At 44.4% G+C, this 24,049-nt stretch overlaps 1 protein-coding gene across 23 annotated transcripts in view; it reads right to left on the minus strand.

The window, feature by feature from the left end:
* The window catches only part of ARHGEF7 (Rho guanine nucleotide exchange factor 7), a 181,657-nt gene that overhangs the window by 24,610 nt on the left and 132,998 nt on the right, over positions 1-24,049 (minus strand). For 13 of the 23 annotated variants that reach the window (XR_004428955.1, XM_033177224.1, XM_033177223.1 and 10 more), the window contains 7 exons: positions 12,956-13,078; positions 6,884-7,022; positions 6,022-6,081; positions 5,143-5,289; positions 3,160-3,246; positions 401-569; positions 160-299 (listed from right to left, as the gene is read on the minus strand). Coding sequence is in view for 22 of the 23 variants with exons in the window: in XM_033177224.1 (XP_033033115.1) it covers positions 160-299; positions 401-569; positions 3,160-3,246; positions 5,143-5,289; positions 6,022-6,081; positions 6,884-7,022; positions 12,956-13,078 (865 nt within the window). In the remaining variant the exon portion in view is untranslated. Of the gene's footprint in view, positions 1-159; positions 300-400; positions 570-3,159; positions 3,247-5,142; positions 5,290-6,021; positions 6,082-6,883; positions 7,023-12,955; positions 13,079-22,894; positions 22,954-24,049 lie in introns of all 23 variants that reach the window. The other 10 variants (XM_033177221.1, XM_033177226.1, XM_033177244.1 and 7 more) reach the window with 2 other exon arrangements.

Consider the following 24,049-nt stretch of genomic DNA (forward strand, 5'->3'; position numbering starts at 1 on the left):
CTGCACAAAGAGGCCAAATGTTTTCAGAGAAACATGAAGCAAGTGTTTCGCATTTTTATCCCAATATTGATCTGGTTTTAAAGCACGTGATCACTTGCTGACAGCTCAGCCACGGGATGCCACGCCTGGAGTCTGGAAGGAGAAGCACCAAGTCCTTACGGTATGAGACGGCACCGAATGAGGCTTTACGGTGGGGTTTCCCACAGATGTGACCTTCGTTTGCTTCTGTAGGTGGTCCACCCACTCCTGCAGGTCCTGCTGGTTGTTGCATGACACTAATATCCGCTCGATCATGCTCCCTAGAGGAGAGAAGGAAAAGATAGGCCGAGTGGAAACACAGGTAAAAAGCACATGCATGCACACACAGCCCCCAGAATTCCACTCAGCGCTTCAACACCACCTTCTGAAATATGCAAGCAAGAATCTGCACGCAGGGACAAGCTGCCTCTCCTCCCCGAGACACGGCACTCACACAGCTTGTGCCTATCACCTGATATTTCAAATGCATTTCTATGGTTTTCACTGTCCTCAAGCTTTGTGATTGTCATTCCTGTCGTTGGAAGCTTTCCCTAAAAAAGACCCCCCCACAAAAAAAAACAATTAGTGCTTTACTAGAAAAAGGTACCATTATTAAAGTAAATATTAAATGATTTTAGAATTGGTGGAGGAACTGTGTTTGTGAACCAAAAAAAGCTCGTTTGTAGCAGATGCATGTATAATACAAAAATCTTTCTCTCAAACAATAAATCATAATACTGTACTGTAAGCAAGAAACTCAACCAGCGACAAGGGACAGACTGACAAGCCCAAACACACACTGTGTCTGATGAGCTGCTACTAAATAGACACCAGGACAAAAAAATCACACATTATGATTTTTGAAAAACTACCGTATGTAACAGTTGTTTTAAATGATGTTTTTGCAGAAAAGAAGCATGTATTTGCCTCATAAAGAAATACAGGGGAAGCTCCAAGTTTAAAGTCAAAATGAGGGTGGGAAATTGAGGCAAGAACAAGAATTGCCTAACACTCTACTTTGTAATCCACCAAACAGAAAATCAGTAGTTGTGCTAAATGCTGCACACAATGCAGAAAATGGTTGGCAAACCAATGCTACCTGAAAATGGAAGACATCGGTAACTGCAACAGGAAATGTCAATGGAAAAGATACCAGAAACAGGGTACAAAGTGATCATTACAAACAAATCAGAAGTGAACACAAAACAGCCTGGCGCAGCTGACAGAAACCACGGTACCCGGTGGCCTACCAAGTCCTCAGGAAGAGGCTGTGGCATCTGGGTCGTGCTGCCTGGGGAGCACTCCATCAGCTGCAGAGCGGGATTCTGCATAAGCACCTCCAGTGGGAGTGCTGCTCAACGGGTGTGGGGAACGTGCTTCCACAGAGAATGGGTGGCAGGCAGTGCCACAACCTGACAGGGGCTCAGACATCCAGCAAGTAAGGGCCAGAGAGGCTGCTGATACCCTACAGTACCCAGGACAGTCTGAGTCCTCAGCCCCGGGGCATGAATGATCCAGTCCAAAACGTCAGCAGTGCCCAGGTGGAGAAATCTCATCCTAAAGCACGGCAGGTGGAAGAGGAGACTGCTGGACACTTCTGTGGCCAAGCGTATTTTTAAAATGCTACACACCATGAACTCCTTTCCAAGATTCATAATGCATATAAGTACTTTAACAGCTGTGAGTGCTACAGAAAATGAAACTGCACAACTGTGTTTAACCTAGCCCATCAGAACATCGGTGTACAGAACACTGTGGCTGTGGCTGGATCGAACACTTTTTAGCATCCCCTAAAGCCAGTGCTCTAATGGTAGAAACGGATACTGATGATACAGAGACCATGGGTCACCACTGTGCTAAGAACGGAAAAATAGAATCCTATCGTTGAGATGAGCCCCGGCAGTCTGTCAGCACATCAAGGGTAAAGCCAGTGTGAGCACCAGCCTCACAGGCAGAGACTCAAGCCTGCCACGAGTGGCAACCTCTTCTCCCTTAGGCTGGAGAAGGCTCCTGTCTCCAGCCACTGGGATGAGACTCTGGGGATATAAAATAGGAAGCCAGATAGTGCTGACCAGAAAGGACAGAGATTTAGGTTTATCAAGGTCATTAACAAAGAAGTAGCTGCTAGTTTATTGGAAAACTCTAGTGGGCACCACCTTAGCCACAGATCACCTCTCTTCAGCAGTGGCCTTACAATCTACAGCCTTATTTTCCTGAGTCTTTTCCTATATATGTGATTCATCAATTCGAAAGCACCCGTTTTAGAGTAAGCGTATGATGACAAGTCCTCTCTGGGTGGTCGACAAAGCCTCTGTGAAGGCACAGTGTCTGCCTAGGGTTCTCTAACGCCCTTGCTGAGACAACACAAAACAACACATGCTACAGTGAAACGCAACCCAGGGAACACAAAGTGGTGGCTTCTGCTGCAGTGGTTATGTGGTAACTGGCCAGTCCTCAGAAAGTTGATGGGAAGGATATGAGCCTCTACAACTTCACAGAAAAAAAAGAACGAAACCTGCCAAGTGCACCTACTAGACAGCAAAAATACCAGCTCCTTCACATACCACCACTATCAACCACTGTCGTAACAGAAAAGGCCCTGCTCACCCCTGCACCTCCTTCTCAAATCCGCTGTCACATTTGCTCCAAGAAAAGCAGGAAAACAAAAATTAAAAAGGTTCAACGATCACACACTGCTACTTACACACTTACATCACTTTCTATCTGCTGATGCATTTGGGCAGTGCTGTGCCACTGACACAAGACCTTAGTCTACACTACCCCACTAACCCACAAGCCCTAGCTGAACCCATTTCACAGAACAAAACTACAGCAAGGAGTAGCAAGGTATTTTGCATGAAATGACAGAAGGCAATGACAGAGACTGACCTGTGCCACAGTCATCTGTGTCCTTATGAGGTTGTTCTACATTTACACTTCTTTCCTTTTTTAAAATTGACATAGGATATGCTTGCATGGTCACAACGAAACATCAACAGGAGCTGTGCATCCATATCGGAACATACAGCACTACACACACAGCACATACACAGATACATGTAATATTTAACACAAAATTCAAAGCCAGCCTGAAATTATCCTCAGATCCACAATAAAATATAAATTTAGATTGCGTTTTACCTGATAGATAAAGCCACTCATCCTAGGACTGGCAGACAACATTAGCAAAACATTTGGGAAGAGCAGAAGATATCTTTCATTCTTTTCCTAATACAGAAAAAGAAACCCAAAACATTTCTTAAAAAACATCTACTTACAAATGTGAGCACAAATACTTATTTATACTAGACCCTATGCAACGTCACATGGCCTTTCTCATTTAGGTATTTCTGTCAAGTTTTATCAGGTAAATTAAATGGAAACAATTATGATAAATTCTGTATTAAGTCTTAATATATGATTAAGAGAGAGCTTTGACATATAGGTAAAGAGAAGGATTTCTAAATTCTTCAAAAAACAAAAGGTAAGAAACTAAACTGAATGATTAAAAGATCCTGCAGTCACAATTAGCCTGTGTAACATCTTGAAAATATATCTGGTTAAGGAGTTCAGCTCTGTGATTATTTTCAGGGAAGCTAAAATTTTCTTTTTCTGGTTCAGAGAAAAAGGAGAGAACCTATACATTTTAGTGGGGTCAGGGGAACAGGTGAAGTCTTTAAGCTAAAGAAAGGATAGGAGAAAATGTTAAAATCAATTTTGGTCTATTAATAATTCCTGGCACTTCCCAAACCTCCCAAATGTCAACTCAGTGTTGTTTTCATCCACCCCATAAACATCACCTGGTTTACATCAGACTTAAAAGTATTACTTATGTATTAAAAATCACTTGCTTCAGTAAGATAAAAGCCAAAGAGACGACAAGTGAAAGAAAAAAGTTCCTAAGAATCCAAAAAGAGACAAAAAAATGCCAGACAGTCCTTTTCACATGTTGACATTTAAACTACGGCCCCCAAAATTGTAATCAGTCCTAGGAATTAGTTTCCCCAAGTATATTCCTCAGAACATTAGGCTTACGCAAATCACCTTGAAAAGAGTCTTGCATACTTTAAAGAAGCCACTGAGACCGACTTGCTATAGTCCTCTCTTGAAGACTCACAACATACTTTGGGAACACTGAGAGCCAAGTCTCTGAGGAGCTCTGTCATAAACAATCTTTCCACTAATCACGTTCAGTCGTGATCAGAACCACTCTGAAGCATTTTGGAGTAACACCCACCAGAGTGGTGTAGATCTAATATTATAAAGAATACACTTTGGGAAATGTTTCCACAGATTAAAGTTTAAAAGAGCATGATTCAAAAAGAAACTGCTTCTGAAAAGATGTGAGGTTTTTATAATCATGGTTTCTTATGGTACCCAAACTACAGGACTATGTAGATGGGGTGGTATTTTATAGGTGGAAAGGAAAACACACTGTAAAAGTTTCAAGTTTTAGTTTTCTTTTTCTCCTTAGAGTCTCGTGTTCAAAAATGAGTCATTTAGCATGTTTTGATCATGTTATTTTTGCAGAGGTAGAATAAAATTCAAAAAGAGGTGCCTGTTTAGTGACCCACTGAATGTATGTCAATGTGAATCATGAAACAAACTGCTCAATTTTCACTGTGTGGGTGGGTATGTCCCAAAAATCTGAGTTGATCTCTCACACCAAACCCGTAAGAAAACCGTGACTCCTGTAAGCACATGTCGTCAGCTAGCATACTTCCACAGGAAAGTATAAGGACCTGAAAGCACTGAGAGCGGCAGGTCCCTGTGAGAGCGAGCCTTGGTACAGAGTTGCTGGCCAGATAAGCGCATACAGCTCCGTGCAGATGTGTGCATGGGACTCCTGCAAGTCTTTCTCCACGCTATCCTGCAGTTCACGTGGGTTTCAGGCCACACTGACTTCAGCTGGATCAAACTGGTCAATAAGTCCACACTCAGCTCTAAGCCTCTCTAACATGCCATAAGCCTCTCTCCTGTGTCAAGAAAAAAAAGTAGCTCACAAATTATAAGATAGAGCTTCTATTAGATGTTTTTCATTGCCTGAGATGCCTTTAAAATCTTCTGTTACGAGCTCCTAAGAGTGGGACAGAAACCCTGGTGCATACATGTGGGCAACAGTACCTCGCTTCCAGCACACTGGATCAGGACCTGGGACATGTAAGTGACGTTGCCCAGAGTTTTAATGTCATCGCCCTCCCAGTTCCGGATGGCTTCCGTCAGGATCTGCAGCTCAAGTTCTTTCCTTTTCCGGACTTCTTGACATTGGGCCTGACAGACACAGAACAACACTGTTAACAGACAGAAACTTCCAGAATCTTAAGTTCTGGCCACATTGCTTTGCATCGTCCTTAAGATAATTATTGCTTTATGTCTTACTTCTTCAGACAATCTATTGAATGATCTGCTTAATTATACGGAATTGAAAGTATTTGCTTGAAAGTATGAAATCAAGTCAAAAGAATCAATGCACACAACTGCTCTGGAATACTAAGTATTACTTTAGAAAAATATAACAGATTTTGCCACTTGTATGAAAAAGAAATGTGGACAGGACAAAACTGTATTTTCATTCTGGTTTTGTTAGTGTTTGCCAATATAGAAGACTGAAGAGAAGAAACAAAGTATAACTTGTGCTATAAAATAAGGCATATATTTCAAAAATGCAGTTGGTAAGACAACACAACAGCAGAGAAAATGGAACCACCATTGTTCTGTTTTGCAATACATCATTAAAGACAACATGAATGAAGGGTAAAAAAGTTTTACATAATTTTGAAGTAGATCTAACATCAATTATACTGTGATTTTAAAAATTTTAAGTAATTATTCCATCATAGTCCACTAAAAGGAGTTTACCAGCCATAGAAGGCCGACTCTGTTTTTCTTTCATGTCAGCACAAGTCATTTTTTAATCATTTGACTTTTTCAGTTGATAATTCTTTTACATTCATTTGTCACAATAATGTCTGGGGGGAAAAAACAATATGCTTAATCACTTACAGAAAGGTTTTTGAAGGCAGCCATAGATTTTTGAATATCTTGTCTATCTGTATGATAATCCTTTGAGTAAAAGAAACATACAATTAGCTTTCATAAGGAAAAGCTTTTCTTAAAAGGGTACTTTCTACAGACCAGCTTGAAACTTTTCTAATACTTTTCAACCCTTAATATTCCCTTTTTCCGTCAGCATTAAAGTGTCAGTCTTTCAGAAAATCACGAAGCCATCAGACTTAGGGGAAACATACGTTGAAAGAGAACAGTCAGGAGCAGCAGGGGTGGGGAAGCCAAGACTGCTTCATCAATCAAGTCTTACTGGGACACTGCCACGGCTCACATGCAGTATCTAGAACGGCAGGGCCGTGTAGCTGTGATGAAGACCCTACAGTCTGCCCCCTTATAGAAAAGATTTGCCAACTCAAGCCAAGAGAGTAACTTTAACCCAAATTTCTGCTAGGCTGCAACCTGTTATTCAAAATTAAAAGAGCATTATCATTCATTAAATGATCAGTACAGTATTACCCTATAACTTATGCACACATTGTTTGTAGCTGATGATCCAGATAAGACATCTCAACATTATCTGAAAATCAGTTCTCATGTTTCAGCTTTTGGAAACTTTTCAATCAGCAGCAGTGGGTAAAAGAGAGATAAGCGGTAAATGTTTTTTAATAGAGCTGGAGTAAGGAGAAAAACATAATATTTAACAAAATCATTTTGACAATCCACTAAGTAAAAACTCTGTCAACTCTGTTGGTTCCGGCTTCTAAAATAAATCATGAATAATACTTTCTTTCACAGTTAAGTCTGACCATGCCACTAACCCTTGGTAAGGACTCCGAGTAAGAGAATGAAAGCGCAGTACCTCCATGTGTCTCTCGAGCTCTTTGAGCAGCGTAGGGTATTTATCCAGGCGCATGAAGGGTTTGCTCAGGCCCGTGGTCAGCACGAGAATCCCAGGGCTGCTGGCACCTTTGGTCTCCATGAACTCCCCCAACTCCTCACTGGGCAGCAAGTGGCAAGGGAGACACGTGTGGTTAGCAGTGAGAGACAATGGTGGCTCTCTGATCTCCATGAGCAACAGCCAGAATTTATGAAACATGAGTGTTGCTTTTAACATCTGGAAGGCTCCAGCTTTTATCCCAAATCTGCGCTGCTTATCTGGAAATGCCAAAGGGGATTCCCATCCCTGAGGGGTCCTGTTCCTGTTCTCATATGAGCAAGAGTAACTACACACAGCACAGGATGTGTGGGTCTCCATGAGATCCCACTGACGCCGAGGCCCTCTGGCACATCAGTGCCATGCAGACATGTCCAATGGAAACGCGCACACTCAGAGCCAGAATGGAGTCCAATAATCTCAGGGTCTCAAGGCGGTAAGAACAAGGACTGAGCTGCTCCGGTAAAGAGCTAGAGCAAGCCGATGGCGGTCATTCCCACAGGTGAGTTCGTCCAGCAAGCAGGCCCCACCTATGTGCTGCCAGCACTCAGCCTGGGAGTAAGCAATGGCTCTTGGGGTGAGGAGTGGGAGAAGCAGCAGCAGAAGAGAGCAAACGTTGATTTAGGCTTCAGAACTTCAAAAGCTTTGCTACGTTTAATCCTCACAATACATGAGGAAGCAAGGGGTCCCTGCATGCAGACAGCGAATGCTGATTTATGCTTTAGAACTTCAAAAGCATTGTTACATTCAATCCTCCCAACACGTAAGGAAGGAAGGGGTCCCTGTGTGTGGACAAAGAAACTGAGTGCATATCCCAAAATTAAGGAGTTAGAAAGTTTTAGATCTTCCCGTGTTCCTCTTTCACCATTCCCTTCATGGTGCCTCACCTAGCTTTCCCTACAGCGAGTCCTCATGTGCGTCACCTTTGTCCTCAGAGTTCCCACACCTGTGGCAGAGGACACGCGCAGGATTCTGAGGGGTCTGGCTCTTCACCCACACATCTGTTAAGGCTGACAGTCACCTGACCGCGACACCCCTTCACTGGTGATCTCTGAGGTCTCTGCCAGGACCCAGGTCTGCTGTCCCTCACGCTGCATGTGCCATCAGTCCACACATCTGACAGTGTGCAGCCCACAGAAAGGAGGGGAGGCAGCACCAGCGCTGGCAGCCAATGCCAGGTCCAGGAGACCAGGGTGACTTCTCAGTCACCACATCCCATCCAGGAGACCCAGGTGACCCCCCCCCCGCCTCCCCGTCACCACGCCCCATCCTAGAAGACAGGGGTCTCTAGTCAGCAGAGCTGGGTTCAAATGATACCCATGGCACACTCATCCTAGGAACAAATTTTCCTAGTCTGGAAGTTTTCCCTTAAAAGGAAAAGATACTTTTATATCCTCATTATGTAAACGATATCCTAAAATAAATATGAAAATCCTAACAGCAAAACTGAGAAACAAGCCAATTTCCGGTTCTGGTCTCACAGGAGCCTCCCACTGCACCACCCCAGCCAAGCCGGCCACTGCCAGAGGTCTAGGGGACACCAGATCCATCAAGAGCTCCTCGGGAACAGACAGACAGTGTTTAGGTTCACCCAGAGGAAACTGAGTCCACAAACAGTGAATAGTAACAGTTTCAGGGAGTTCAACCTAAACATAGCTTCCCATGAGGAGGACTGAGAGCCAGGGTGGTGCCAGCCCTTCCCGCTTCTTACCCTCCTTATTCCATGTGGATCCCCTGCCAAGGCAGCTAGGGAAAATGTCCCCCAATGAAACCAATTCAAACACCATGCTGAAAACCAAACGGTCACTAGGAAACTAGCCTTCTACTTCCTAAGACATGAGACCTTCCGAGAAGGCCACTCACGTCTAAATGCTTCCTACAAAACCAGGGTGGTCTCATTAACCAAGGCCAGGGTGCGGTCCTATGCTGTGTAAAAAGAGTAACAATGTGGGTGCAGCACCTCTGTCTGTCCTTGCCAACAAGAAATACTTTCAATGAACAAATACATATACACACTTAACAGGTATTATCAACACTAAAGCAAATTATAAAAAAGGGTAATGTTGCATATATCCACTTATAAAAAAATAAGACGAGAAACATTTTATCAACTCCATATATAAAGCTTCATAATTATTTCTGTAAGGCTGTCCATCATGTTGATACTGTTTTAAAAATTAGTAGCACAGAAACTGTCAGAGTACTTCTGAGTGTGGGTATGTGGTGTGTGTCTTTTGTGAGAGAGCGCGCACACGCACGACAGCACGTGCACTTCTGTGGGCAACAGACAACTCAACATCTGTTGTCTATAACACTTTGTGCTTTCCAAAGATCATTTCCTTGAGACAATCCCAGGCTGGAGGTTACTGAAATAAAGTGCAGTGCCAACTTCAGGGGCCTGCTGTGGGTAGCACCTGCACAGCAAGGTGTCCTGCTCACTGTGCAGGCTGCACTGACGTAAGCCCGTGAGCACACCGCATGTATTCCTGTCATTTCTAAACATGGACACGTCCTCTGCCTTCTTTCCTCAGTATCTACCTTACCCGGGGAGATGGGTGGGGAACTGAGGAAGGTCCAGGACAGACTCCCCCTCCGCTGCAGCCACTACAACCACTGTCCCCCGCCCCCTTCTCAGCTGGGGCAACAGTGAGCACTCTGTGGACAGAAGGACCACAAGGACAGAGGAGCCTCGGGACCGCTCACCATGCTGGGCACCAGGGTAGGCACTCACAGACATCAATGCCCCAAACATCACTCTAGGCGGGGCAGACCTACAATTCTGCAAGCGAAACAGAGGGCAGCCTGCATGAAGGCTACTGCCCAAGCCATCACTGCCGGCAGAACGGCTGATGCTCTGCACCCAAGGCGGACCCTCACTATGTGGATGGCACAGCCGGCCCCTCTGACCATGGGCAGTCTGTTCTGCACACACGTCCCTCCCCTCTGCCCAGTTTACTTAGAAGTGCTCCCCTTTCCACTACTCACTCTATCCATTCCTAAAGCATGAATAGAGTGACATGAGGGCTTCAGACAGGAGCAATTTATATTTTACCAACAATTCTCTAGGTGTTGGATAATTTATCAGGTGGTTCCATGAAAATCAAATTTTATGATACTAAAAATATATTTCAACTCCTTTAAATGTAATCCACATAAGGACCTTTTCCACCAAAATAAGAATCAAGGAAAAATCCATTCAGGTCATTATTTGTATTTCAGGGTTACCTGTGAAATTTCCTAACTATGGTACAGCAGAGAAAAATTAACAAAACTAAACAGAGTTACCCTCATCACCACTCCCTTAAAAAAAGCCCTGAAGCCAAAAAAGTGAAATGTGTGTAAGCAAAACTCCTTTTAATATCCACAAGACACTCTTACAATGCCAGAACAAACACAGTTAAAAAGGAAATGAAATTTTATAAGTATTTGTGGATCATTTTAGTTTCAGTTTGAAGTTAAAAAAAAAAAAAAAAAAAAGGAGTGCCACGGTAAGACGGACAGCTAGTTACAGCTACCCTGACCAAAGACGGCTCCTTCAGCTTCACTTCTGCTGATGCCTGCAGCCTCGTACATAGCAGTCTCTTCAGTCCTCACTGACACCGAACTGTGGGCTGACGGCAGCCACAAAACACACGCAAGCACAGAGCCAAGCACAGAAGAACAAACTGCTGGGGGAAAAAAATTCGTTTTCACAGACTAAATTATGGCACCCATAGTTCATTCAAAATAGCTGGCCATGGACAAGTGTTGCCTCCATCACTGGACACCATGGAAGGTCAGAGCTGCTAAAACGCTCAGAGCTGGCATTCTGTACTCGCAGGGCTCACACTTACAACTTAAACCCAAGTAACACAAGGATGGTGAAGATGCAAATAAGACTTTAAACTTCAACCCACCACACTTGAACCAATCCTCAAAAATTACACCACGGCATGAGCAAATTAGTCTACCCACAGGCGTGGCAGCTCAAAGACCGTCACACACATGGAAAAGCCGGCAAGAGGAACAAGAAAGAATCCCAGCACAAAGGCAGGAAGTAGGAAGGAGCCTTGGCACAGGGAAGCCCGACCCCAATTCATTGCCGTGCTCTTTGGGGTAGGGAGGAATGTGTAGCCAACAGAGGGGGAACTCTCATGGCGCAGGGACCTCAGGAGGGCACACAATAATTCTTGAAGAACTTCCAGAGATACACATTTAACACTTGCATTGTGCTTTCTGGAAATCTCATTCAATCTATAAATTCCCAGGGGTAGGGGCATAGTGCATAACTGGAAACACGCTGGATGCTTGGAGGTGCTGTGGACACAGCCCACACTCCCAAACAGGACGTGCAGAGGGAGGTTTCTTTGGGTTTTCCTTTTCTGCGACTGCTGTGAGTTCTAACTTCCTTTCCTTTCCCTGTATTGTTCAAGGCTGCTACTTCCTTTCTGGGCTGCAGATGCTTTAGTAACAAATAGGAAGTTCAAACAAATCTTTTTTTTTTTTTTTTTTTTTTTGTTGAGACGGAGTCTCACTCTGTCGCCCAGGCTGGAGTGCAGTGGCCGGATCTCAGCTCACTGCACGCTCCGCCTCCCGGGTTTACGCCATTCTCCTGCCTCAGCCTCCCGAGTAGCTGGGACTACAGGCGCCCGCCACCTCGCCCGGCTAGTTTTTTTTTTTTAGTAGAGACGGGGTTTCACCGTGTTAGCCAGGATGGTCTCGATCTCCTGACCTCATGATCCGCCCGTCTCGGCCTCCCAAAGTGCTGGGATTACAGGCTTGAGCCACCGCGCCCGGCCCAAACAAATCTTAATCTTTTTATATTTGAGCACACCCAGGAAACAATAACTATCCAGGGTCTTTAAACAAAAAAAAAAATACAATAGAAGACAACAAAACATTCACTGAGCGTCTGGCGTGTTCACCCTGAGCTGACCTGCTGATAGTTTTAGCTGAACGCTTATAACATCCCTGTGAGTGGGTTCCTTCAGGAAAGGAAGCTGAAACCCAGAGACAGGAGGAAATCTGCCCAAGGCTACAGAGCCTGCAGGGAGCAGCCAGAGCCGAGTCCGCTGTGCTGCCATGTCTGAGCTGTCCTAGGCCACCCACGCAGTGCCACACCTCGGCCCCAAATGTGCTTCTAAAGAGGCAACCAACACCTGTTCACTGAAGAGGCTTTAAGTTGAAATGTTCGGTTAGGCTGAAGTTAAATATTTAAGTTAGAAAGAAAATGGCATTTATCTTCATGCTACTAAAACAATACTTTTTCCATTTATGGTTTTGAAAATATGTGAATTCCTGTTTTCAAAAGAAATTATGAAATGTTTTGTAAAACATTGATACAAATCTTTGGTCTCTTTTAGAAGCAGAAAGTGAGCCTCTAAGCCCTCTAAGCCCCGGTGTGGTCTCCTCCAAGCCAATCCTCAAACAAACCAATTCTTAACACTAACAACCAAGAGCCTCCTCAATAACTGAAACAGCTGAGAAACATCTTCCTCCAATTCGCAGGAAGCAGACACTGTCTTGCCTCACAAAATAAGCAGAACATTTGTGCATTCTCTGTTGCACTTGTTTTTAGTTTCAGGTTGAAAAGCTAATGGTCTCCAATGTAATGTTTTGTGTATAAAACCTAATATTAATCTGAAATGGGATACTTTTTCTTACAGCTGATGTAACTCGGGTTCATGTACTTCCAGTTTTAAGAACGGAGAGAAACATGATTCCAGGACCCTTGACTAAGCTTGTGGCTACACCCCAGGACACTTACCGACCCCTTCAACCTATTAACCAAAGGGCTTCAGGCTGCAGGGAAGACATCAAAAGAGATTTGTCTTTTTACAGAAATACCATCATTTCAAAGACTTCTTACCAGTACTTCTCAAGCAGTAATTTTGAGGGGTAATTAAAATTCATATCCTTTGATAACCAAGGGACTATTAGCATCATCCTATTTCATGCACTATTTGAAAGACACAGAGCCATCCACCCTCCCGCTGCCCAGGTGCCTAGCGAGCGAACCTGTGTTCCGTGAGGACGTTCACTGCAGAAGGGTGATTGGCACAATACGTGAGGTACAGGGTTTTCATCTGTGGCATCAGGTTTAAAAAGCAGCCTCCAACTCTCTGCTGAGCTTCAGGCAACCTGGAGAAATGCAACACAAGGGGAAAGAGTCATCAGTTTTACAGACAGGACAACTGCGAACTGACAGACATATAACACTCTGAGTAAGGAGAACCTCCCTCTGCACCTATCTGTGAAAACAAGAGGCCCCGATCCCAGCACACACATGTTGCTGCCTTGAGTCTAGCAGGGAGAAGCGGTGCCCAGAAAGCAGCTCTGCTGCCAGGTCCTCTCCGGCAGTGTTCAGACTGCCAGGACTGCGCACAGCATCCCGACCAACCCTCAGGCCCAAGTTCTTTGGGCAGTGAGAAAAACAGATGTCACAGAGCCTTTAGCTTTGCATAAAGTAAGGAGAATTATTGAATGTGGTTATTCAGTCTGTGAGGTTTTCTACCAAAGCAGCAGCATCAAGACTAACAAAAAATACAAAAACCGCCTTTCCCTTCATGTTAGAGACTGGAAAGCGAGCCCACCTATCAGGTGCCTCTCCTCCCCAGATCCACAGCATCCTGACAGTTAATAGGCTTTTCCAAGAAGTATAAACTCACAAAAACAAAAAGAATGAGGAAGAGACAACCAGAATCAGCACTGGAAGCTGCCTGAGGGGTGACGAGTCAGCACAAGTTTCAGGCATCAGGGCCCCCGGTGGTGCCGCCTCAGTGGGGGGTGTGCTAATGGGGTATGCGCTCACCTCTCCGGGCCCTCAGTGGGGGGTGTGCTAACGGGGTACGCGCTCACCTCTCCGGGCCCTCAGTGGGGGGTGTGCTAACGGGGTACGCGCTCACCTCTCCGGGCCTCAGAGTTTCCGGAGGACACCGGCAACAACCCGGAGCAGGGGCCCGTGTGCTGAAAACAGGAGGCCCACGTGAACTCCCACCACCTTCCCTGCACCCCAGGCGGTCTTTGCTCCCCAGATACCCACACTATTACCAGAAGGATCACGTCCTCCTACCCAGGGAATGGGAGGCAGAGAAACAGTGACCAAAAACATGAACACCAGAGATTCCTCCAGAAAACATGAGTCTGCCAGTCCCAACTCTCGGACAGCACTTCCAAAGCGTGTTCAGTGTACCAACCTTAATTATAAGAAGGCATGAAAGGACGACAAATACATTTGCCTAAAAAGGAGGGGGGAATAAAGGAGCAAAGGGGAAAAAGGAAGTATTATAGTCATTCCACATCAGAATAAAAGTTGCTGATACAGAAAACCAAAAATATAAGCATAAGTCAATCAAAGAAATCATCACACAACTAAACAGAAAGAGTGTAAGGCACAAGATCGAAGGTGTCCACAAGCACTGGCATGAGGTCAAAAGAAAACCGAGGCCCCAGACAACAGCAGAGTCATTCAGAAGCCCAGAAACCAGGATGCAAAGAGCTCTGAGTGAGGAACACCTGTTCACACCAAGAATGAGGAAAAGCATGGGCCTCCTCAGCACCAGAGCCCAGAAACACTGGAGCACCCCTTGAAATGGGGGCGGAAATCGCTTCTTCTACCTGTCTCTATCTGAGTCAACCGTGAGCGCTCACATGGATTAACTGCCTGGCATGCACTCGCTCCTCAGGAAGTTCCCAGAGCAGGTACTTGACCAAAATGACTGAGGAATGCCAAAAAAAAAAGGGGGGGGGCGGGGGGGAGACATCAGCATCCAACACAAAGGTGGACGGAGCCCGGGACTAGGGTCCTGGCCTGAAACTCATGGGGACACTGCTTCTGCTCTGCCGTCCCTCTGATGAGCACACGGCCTCAGTCCACCCCTGCTGGGAACAGAACACCGCAGACTGGGTCATTTATCAACAACAGAAATGCACTGCCCACAGCTCTGGAGGCTGGAAGCCTAAGACCAAGGCACCCGCAGGTGGTCCCTTATTGCATCCTCACGGGGGAAAGGGGCAAAACGGCTCCCTCACGGCTGTTACAAGCGTGCTGATCCCATTCACGAGGGCTCCATCCTCATGACCTAACCACCTCCAAGGCCCACCTTTTAATACCATCCAATTGGTGATCATCTGTAATAACAGATGATCTGGGGAAACACACTGAGACCACAGCACGCTCTGGCTCCCAACTGTGTCTGCTGGCAGGCACGCCTTTCAGCCCTGCGGGCAGCACCTCAGACCCAGGACTCCCTGGTCCCACCTCTCCTCCAGTCTCTGGGTGTCTCCACCTTCATGAGCACTGCTTTCCGCTCTGTGGCTGCTAAGTCGTGGCTGGAGAAAGTCATAGTCAGGAGAATCAGCGAGTCACAAGTATTAGGAAAAATCTCATGTTCAAAACACAGAGCACTCAAAATTCATGCTGACTTGGTCTTCTCCCTGTTTTTCAACAATTTTTAATTCATTCCTTAATAACTGTTAACCAATGCTCAAAAAGACTGTTCTTGTTCTCATCAATTTAAGAAAATTTACTGAGCTATTATCAGTATGTCCTACAATAATAGCTGTGAAGACAGAAAAGCACAGGAAGTAATGCTGTGACAGAGGTTCCAAATCCCACCACCCACCGTTTTCTCTCCTCAGACTCTCAAGCATTCCCAGCACAGTGGGTTGCCTTTTTTTTTTTTTTTTTTGAGATGGAGTTTCTCTCTTGCTGCCCAGGCTGGAGTGTAATGGCGCTATCTCATCACCGCAACCTCTGCCTTCTGGGTTCAAGCGATTCTCCTGCCTCAGCTCCCGAGTAGCTGGGATTACAGGCATGTGCCACCACACCCGGCCGGGCCTTCCCTTCTAGACTAGACAACATGTCAGTTTTATAAAACATGGGCTTCAGGAAAGAGGTGAGAATAAACCTCTGCTTCTAAAAACATAGCAATATGTAGATGTCAAACATAGTTACTGTAAATAATACAGACAATAGAAATGTAAAATGTAGGTAATAAAAATATCCCACACAGGTTCAGGTGGCTGATCCGTGTAAGAACATTTACCAAATGTAAGTGCTCCCTCCACATACTAGTCTTCCCTGTGCTGTGTAAAAAAAGGCCAACACCTTCCTTCAATATTTAACTTTCCATCTCTTTCCCTCTCTTAGCTCTCCTTTGATCTCTCTCCGAGCAAGACATGTCCCCACCCAGAGTACTGGAGGGAGCTCACAGAAGCACAACAGGTACCTTCAGGGACTGCGAATTTAGTGGGGTCTGCAACAGCAGGGACCTCGCCCACAGCATAAGGAGGCTGAGGATTAGGATGCAGAAGTCTTCCTGCTGGTGGCAGTGACAGACAGACCTCTGCGCAGCTGGGAGGCTGTCCCACCTGCCTTCTCTGCCATGCTTCTTTACCCTCAAATCCAACAGCCACTAGCCACCTGTGGCTATTTCAAGTAAGGTCAATTAAAATGTTTTTAAAAATTAAACATTCAGTGTTTCAGTTGCATTAATCTCATTTTCAGAGTTTCACAGCCCCACGTGGCTAGAGGCTACTGGAATTTGTCTAGCAGATACAGCACGTTTCCATCAATGCAAGCTCTCAACACCACTTGCCTAATTCATCCACACCATGTTTCCAAATCCTGAATGTATCATGCAGTTATTACGGTGCTTTACTGTTTAGTTTATTAAAACACAACAGAGGGCAAAGTAAGCTAGCATCTGCACTGCTGCAGACCCATTTCCAACTGTGAACAGCTAAGCGGGGTTTCCATAGCCTATAGGGATTAGCCACAGTTCAGGATAGTCACTGACTCAAATTAATTTCAACTACTGTATGTATGCAGCACCATTACAAGGCACTGGGAACAGATTAAAAACAGGGTAACAGTCTCTACCTTAAAGTGAGTGCTATCATTTTGTACAAAAGCAAACTGAAGACAATTATGTAGTCTCAGTGATATGAGCTACAAACTGCTGCCAGCCTACAGAGGAGGAAGGACACGCCCCTTAATCCAGGTACAGACACACAGGTTTTGAGAATATTCTGACATCTGAGCAGGTGACGTTCATATGCAGAGATACAGTGAAACATCAGGAAGAGGCCGGCTTCTAGAATGACAGAACCCTGAATGCCTCACTGGGAGGACTGAAGAGAACTGGGTAATGATGGAATGCCAAAGTTGCAAGAAGAAAACACTGCCAGAGATGTGGCACAGGAAAATTATTGGATATGTGCTACCTAAAATGGGTTAAATTCTTATGATTGCAGAAATACTGCTCAGTGCTGGACCATGGGCTATGCTAAGATTTCACCTCCTACCCGGCCAGTGCCACAGCCCATGATCCATTCAGAAATGAAAATCGAGATAAATTGATTTTCATTTCTGATATTTCATCAATTAACAAAAATTAAGTCATATTTATAAGCACAACTTATACACAAACAATTCACTGTACGAGTGGTTTTTCCTATTTCAGTCACCGCACTGACCCTAGGCTCTAGATTTTTATTACCTCTTTCAGTCCCAGACCAATTCTCCAAGAATTTTCTGTCACCAAAGTTTCATGCCTGATAAAGCCCTTGTTCATTAATTCAGTAGCAGATAAAGCTCATAAAGGTCAGCTGAGCCCTAGGACTCGAGCATAACGTGCCAACATATTCCACACACAACGCTGCCCAGACACCTGAATTCACACGACAACCAACCACTCACAGAAATCACCACTACAGAATATGAGTTCAGAATTAAAGGAGAGGATGTTCCCCTCGGCTCTCTCTTATGCTCCATAGGCTGCTCTTCAGAGTGTGATCATGTGCAGGCAGGGCACCCTGCGGGGGCTACATCAAGGCCTTGGGCAGCAGGATGGTGCACATGGGTCACTAGAGGCAGCACGCATCATGCCAGCTGCTCCCACTAGGCCTCCTGGCAGAACCAAAGCCATGATCTAACAGGTACGATGTTGCACTGTGTCCATGAATGATCTGATGACAGCTAGAGTCACACATCCTGTCTACATCTTCACAGTAACAGCAACAGCACAAGGTAAAAGGGGGTACCCTAGGGTTTTGTTTCTTAACCCAGAGTAAAGATGACTGGGTCTCAGGAAAAACATTTGAGAAATCAAATGCTAAGCAGTTTCCCCCCTTAGCACATTTACTCCTAGTGATACTGCTAACTAGACAGAGGAAAAGTTCTCAGTTCAATAACAAGTGACTTCGGATGGAAACCGAGATGCACATGAAGACAGAGCAATGTGCTGGGGGAACCTCCACAGACATCTCCGGCTGCAGCGAACCCAGCAGCCTGTCTGTGATCAACAGACGGCCTTCAGAGATGAGACTCCACAAGTAGCCTCCTGTTCCCACTCAGGGTAGAGACAGACACAGACACACAGCCCCTGGAGCCACATGGCCTCTGGCAGGTCCCTCTCTTGCTGACTACCAAAGCTTCGAAGTTTTCCGATTGATTGGCATACAATTGTTCACAGTAGCCTCTAACGAGTCTGAATTTCTGCAGTATCAATTTTAAAATCAGAAATGAAAAAGAAAACATTATTTGGGTCTTCTTTTTTCTTAGTCTGGCTAAAGGTCTGTCAATTTTATATTTTCAAAAAATCCACTTTTGGTTTCATCGATCTTTTGTAATATTTCAATTTCATTTATTTCCACTCTAATCTTTACTATTTTCCTTCTACTAATTTTGGGTTTGGTTTTCTCTTGCTTTTCTTGTTAAGATGCATCATTAAGGTTGTTTATTTGAAGTTTTTCTACTTTGATGTAGGTGCTTATAGCTATAAACTTCCTCTTAGTACAGCTTTTGCTGTATCCCATAGGTTTTGATATGTTGTGTTTCCATGATTTGTTTCAAGAAAATTTTAAATTTTCTTAATTTCTTCATTGACCCACTGGTCATTCAGGAGCACACTGTTTAATTTCCATGTGTCTGTATAGTTTCCAAAATTCCTCATTATTGATTTCTAGTTTTATTCCATTGTGGTCAGAAGAATCTTGATGAAATTATATTTTTTGATTTTTAAGAGATGAATTTCATTTAAAAAAAATTTTTAAGACTTGTTTTGTGCTTAATATATATGATCCTTAAGAATGATCCATGTGCTAAGGAAAAGAATGTGTATTTTGAAGCCACTCGAGGAAATGTTCTATAAGTATCTACTAGAATGATTTTTTCTAAAGCGCAGATAAAGTCAAATGTCTTTGTTGCTTTTCTGTATCAAAGATCCGTCCAGTGCTGCAAGTGGCGTGTTGACATCTCCAGCTATTATTGTATTGGGGTTTATCTTTCTCTTTAGTTATAATATTTGCTTTATATTATCTGGGTGCTCCAATGTTGGATGCATATTTACAACTGCTATATCCTCTTGCTGAACTGACCCCTTTATCATTCTATAATGACTTCTTTGTCTCTAGCTTTTGTCCTGACATCTATTTTCTTTGATGTAAGTATAGTTACCCCAGCTCTTCTTGGTTCCCATTTGCATGGAACACCTTTTTCCATTCCTTTATTTCCAGTCTATAGGTGTCTCCACAGAGGTGAAGTGCGTTTCTTGCAGGCAACAGAGCATTGGGTCTTTTTTTTTTTTTTTTTTTAATCCATTTAGCCACTCTACAGCTTCTGACCGCAGAGTTTAGTTCATTTAAGTTCAATGTTATTATTCATAACTATGGACATACTCTTGCCATTTTGTCGTTTGTTTTCTTGTTTTGTAATCTTCTCTTCCTTTTTTCCTTCCTGTCTTCCTTTTAGTAAAGGTGATTCTCTCTGGTTTTATGTTTTAATCTCTTGCTTTTTATTTGTTATGGATCTATTGTATGTTTCTTAATTTGAGGTTACCATGAACTTGCAAACAAGAAAACTCATTATTTTTAAATGACAACATTGATTGCACGAACAATAAGACAAACAAGGAAAGAGAACATTAATAGAAACTCTACACTTTAACTTTGTCCTTGTGCTTAACTTTTTTTTTCTACTTATATCTTACTGTACTATGTCTTGAAAAGTTGTAGTTCTTATCAGTTCATCTTTTAACCTTTCTACTCAAGATATGAGTAGTTTACACACAGTGTTATACTATTCTGAGTACCATTACCAGTGAGTTTTATACCTCTGGGTGATTTCTTATGGCTCACTGACATCCTTTCATTCCGATTGAAGAATTCCCTTTAGCATTTCTTGTACAATAGGGCTGGTGTTAATAAAATCCTTCAACTTTTGTTTGGGAAAGTTTTTATTTCTCCTTCATGTTTGAAGAATATTTTTGCTGGATATACTATCCTAGGGTAACAGGTTTTTGCTTTTAGCAATTTAAATATGTCAGGCCCACTGTCTCCCGGCCTGGAAGCTTTCCACTGAGAAGTCTGCTGCCAGATGTACTGGAGCATCTTTGTATGGTATTTGTTTTTCTCTCTCTGCTTTTAGGATCCTTTCTTCATCCTTGACCTATGGAGTTTGCTTATTAAATCCCATAAGGTAGTCCTCTATGGGTTAAATCTACTCCGTGTTTTATTAATATAATCTTCTTGTACTTGAATATTGATACCTTTCTCTTGGTTTGGGAAGTTATCCATTATCCCTTTGAATAAACTTTCTACCCCTACGTCTTTCTTTACTTCCTCCATAAGGCCAATAACTCTTGGATTTGCCGTTTTGGGGGGCTATTTTCTGTATCTTTTAGGCATGTTTCATTGTTTTTTATTCTTTCTTTAGTCTCTTCTGTGTATTTTTAGGCCTGTCTTCAAGCTCACTAATTCTTTCATCTGCTTGATTAATTCTACTAAGAGACTTTGATGCATTTTTCGGTATGTCAACTACATTTTTCAACTCCAGAATTTCTGCTTGATTCTTTCATATCTCAATCTCTTTAAATTTATCTGATAGGATTACTGATTTCTCTGTCATCTTGAATTTCACTGTTTCCTCAAAATAGCTATTTTTAAATGATCTGTCTGAAAGGTCACATATCTGTCTCTCCAGAATTGTTTACTGGTGGCTTTATTTGGCAAGTTCCTATTTTCCTGGATGGACTTCAGGCTTGTGGATGTTTGTCAGTGTCTGGGCATTGGGCGTTGAAGAGTTAGGTGTTTGTTGTTGTCTTCACAGAGTAGGCTTGTTTGTACCCATCCTTCTTGGGAAGGCTTTCTACGTATTCAGAGGGACTTGGGTGTTGTGATTTAAGTTTCTGGTCTCAGAGCAGCTATATCTGCATTAAACTGGGGCACCCCACGCCCAGTCATGCTGAGACTCTTGCTGATTCACACAGGAACCACCGTGGTGTTCCTGAATAAAATCCAGAAGAATTTTCAATTACTAGGCAGAGACTCTTTGTTCTCTTCCCTTACTTTCTCCCAAACAGAGAGAGAGAGACAGAGAGAGGGGTGTGTGTGTGTGTGTGAGATGAGTAGCTGCAGCTAGAGGAGGGTGACACAAATACCCCTGTAGTCACCACCATTGGGACTGCACTGGTTCATACCCGAAGCCAGCAAAGCACTGGACTGCACCCAAGGCCCATGGTAACCACTTCCTAGCTACTGCCTATGTTTGCTCAAGACCCTGGGACACTACAATCGGTAGGTGGCAAAGCCAGATGGGCATGTGTCCTTTCCTTCAGGGCAGTGAGTTCCCCTTGGTTCTGGGCAGGTCTAGAGATGCCATCTGGGAGCCAGAGCCTGGAAGCTGAAACCTTAGGAATTTAGCTGCTGCACTATTCTACCGCAGTTGAATATTTCTTGTGGCACCCAAGTCACAAGAAAAAGTCCTTCCCACTCTTCACTCCCCTTTTCCATAAGCAGGAACCTCTCCCTGTGTCCACCACCACCCTAGACCTGCAGCAAGTACTGCCTGTTTACTGCTAATGTTCATTCAAGGCCCAAGGACTCTTCAGTCAGTTTGTGATGAATGCTGCCAGGCCTGAGTCTCTCTCTCCTTTCAGAGCAGAGGGCTCCCCTCTAGCCGAGGGCAGGTTCCAAAATCATGTCTAAGAGCCAAGGCCTGAAACTGGGGACTCCCAAGAGCCCACCTGATGTTCTCCCTCACTGTGGCTGGGCAGTTACCCATGCTGCAAGACAAAGTCTCCTCTCCTGTTCCCAAGCAGAAGGAGTCCCTCCTTGTAGCCACCACAGCTGGGCATGTGCTGGGTGACATTTGAAGCCAGTTCGTCTTTGAGTCTCATGCAAGACCCATGGTGAGTGCTGTCTGGGTACCACTGCTGATTACTCAGGGCCCAAGGGCTCTTTAGTCAGCAGATGATGGATACTGACAGGAACCAGGTACTTCCCTTCAAAGCAGTGGGTTCCCTTTTGGTCCAAGGTATGTCTATAAACATCATCCGGGAGCCTCAGGGCTCTGCCTGATGCCCTATCCTAAAGGTGGCTGAGCTGGTATCCAAGCTGCAAGACAAAGTCGTCTTTACTCTTCCCTCATTCTCAAGCAGAAGGAAGGAGTCTGTCCTGGAGCTGCAGGCTGCACTGCCTGTGGTTGTGGGAGGGCCCCGGCTGAGGTCTCACTAGGTCGCATGCCCCACAAGGCCACTGGCTCAGAGCCCCAGCACCACACCATGTCTTAGCCTGGAACTGCAGTCCCTGTGGTCTAGACTGTCTTTCCAATCTACTTAGAACCCCAGGGCATTTTAGCCCACGGTGGTGGGGCTTGCCAGAACTCCGGTTCCAACTGCTGGGACCAGTGAGTAGCCTTCTGGCTAGAACTGGCCTAAATGCTACCTCTGTGCCCAATGTTGCTTTCCACTGTGACAGGGCAGCACTGAGTTCCAATACAAAGTCCCACAACCACTGAGCCCTCCCTCCCCAAGGTGCCCAGGTTTTCTCTCTGTGCCACACAGCTGTTGCTGAAGTTGAGAGCGGCAGCATCAGCGATTTACGACTGTCTTTCCTACTCTCTTCGGTGTCTCCTTCCGTGGTATGAAGTTAGAACCAGGCACTGTGATCACTCACCTGATTCTGGTTCTTAAGAAGGAATTTCTTCGTGTGGACAGTTGTTCAATTTGGTGCTCCTGTGGGGAGGACAATCAGTGGAGGTTTCTATTCGGCTATCTTGCTCCACCTCCTCCCAATTATCTTAGGCTTTATAATTAACTTTTGATCAAAATCATTATGTAATATTTAACTATTAAAACAATTACATTAAATACTTATAAACACATTGGATATTTTCTTTGATACACTGAAGTCCCATCATATACAAGTCAACAAATGGGAACTCAGTCTACAGATGTTGGTAATACGTTGAAAGGCATTTACCACTAAAATAAAATCAACACATACATTAAAACAAAACGCAAGAGACAAAGGGAAGGCTGTACTAAGAACTGGTATGTTCACTGGGACTGAAGGATTAAGTAGGATTTTAGTAAGAAGATAAGCAGAAGTGAATCCAAACAAAGGGAATAGTAAGGAGGGCGAGGTGGGGGAAATCCCAGTTTTCAGCCCCAGCAGGGAGCAACAAGAAAGGCTCACGAGCCAAGGCCTGAGGACAAGGTCAAAAAGGGCGGTCCAATCTGTAGAGGGACATCTGTAGATTATTACAACTTTGGAACCAATCTAAATTAGCTGTTTTCAAGAAGTAAAAATTGCCACAATTTTAACAGGTCCTCTCCAAATGTCTTGAAGACCAGCTGGTGAAGCAGTGCTGTGTACAAATAAACGAATTAAAGCAGTGTCACCCCCAGTTTCTGGGATGAACCATTTCAGGAGAACCAGTGCTAGTGGAGAAGCTGGACAGAACAGGAACCAACCAGAAGTCAGGACCCAGTTAAGTTAGTGCACAGACACCATGAAAACCCAAAAGACCTGAACTAGGGCATTCAGGACGGGTCGGGCACAGAACAGGTAGCTCGGCAAGTGATTCAAGGTGGGGGGAAAGGAAGAGTTAAAGATACGCCTAAGGTTGCTAAAAAGAATCAACAGGTGGGTGATGCGAAGACAGCGAGTGGGCAGGGAAGACCAGGAAGGAGGAGACCCTGTGAATTCCTGAAGCACGCTGACTAAAGGTCTCCACAGAGGTCAGCACAAACACGAAAAGACAAGCTGAACAATCAAGAAAGATCTGATCTGGAAAGGCTGACTTCAGAGACAGGAGCCAACAACTGG

The sequence above is a fragment of the Trachypithecus francoisi genome, unplaced genomic scaffold, assembly GCF_009764315.1.
Source record: "Trachypithecus francoisi isolate TF-2019V2 unplaced genomic scaffold, Tfra_2.0 Lachesis_group18, whole genome shotgun sequence".
In the NCBI taxonomy this organism is placed as follows: Eukaryota; Metazoa; Chordata; class Mammalia; order Primates; family Cercopithecidae; genus Trachypithecus; species Trachypithecus francoisi.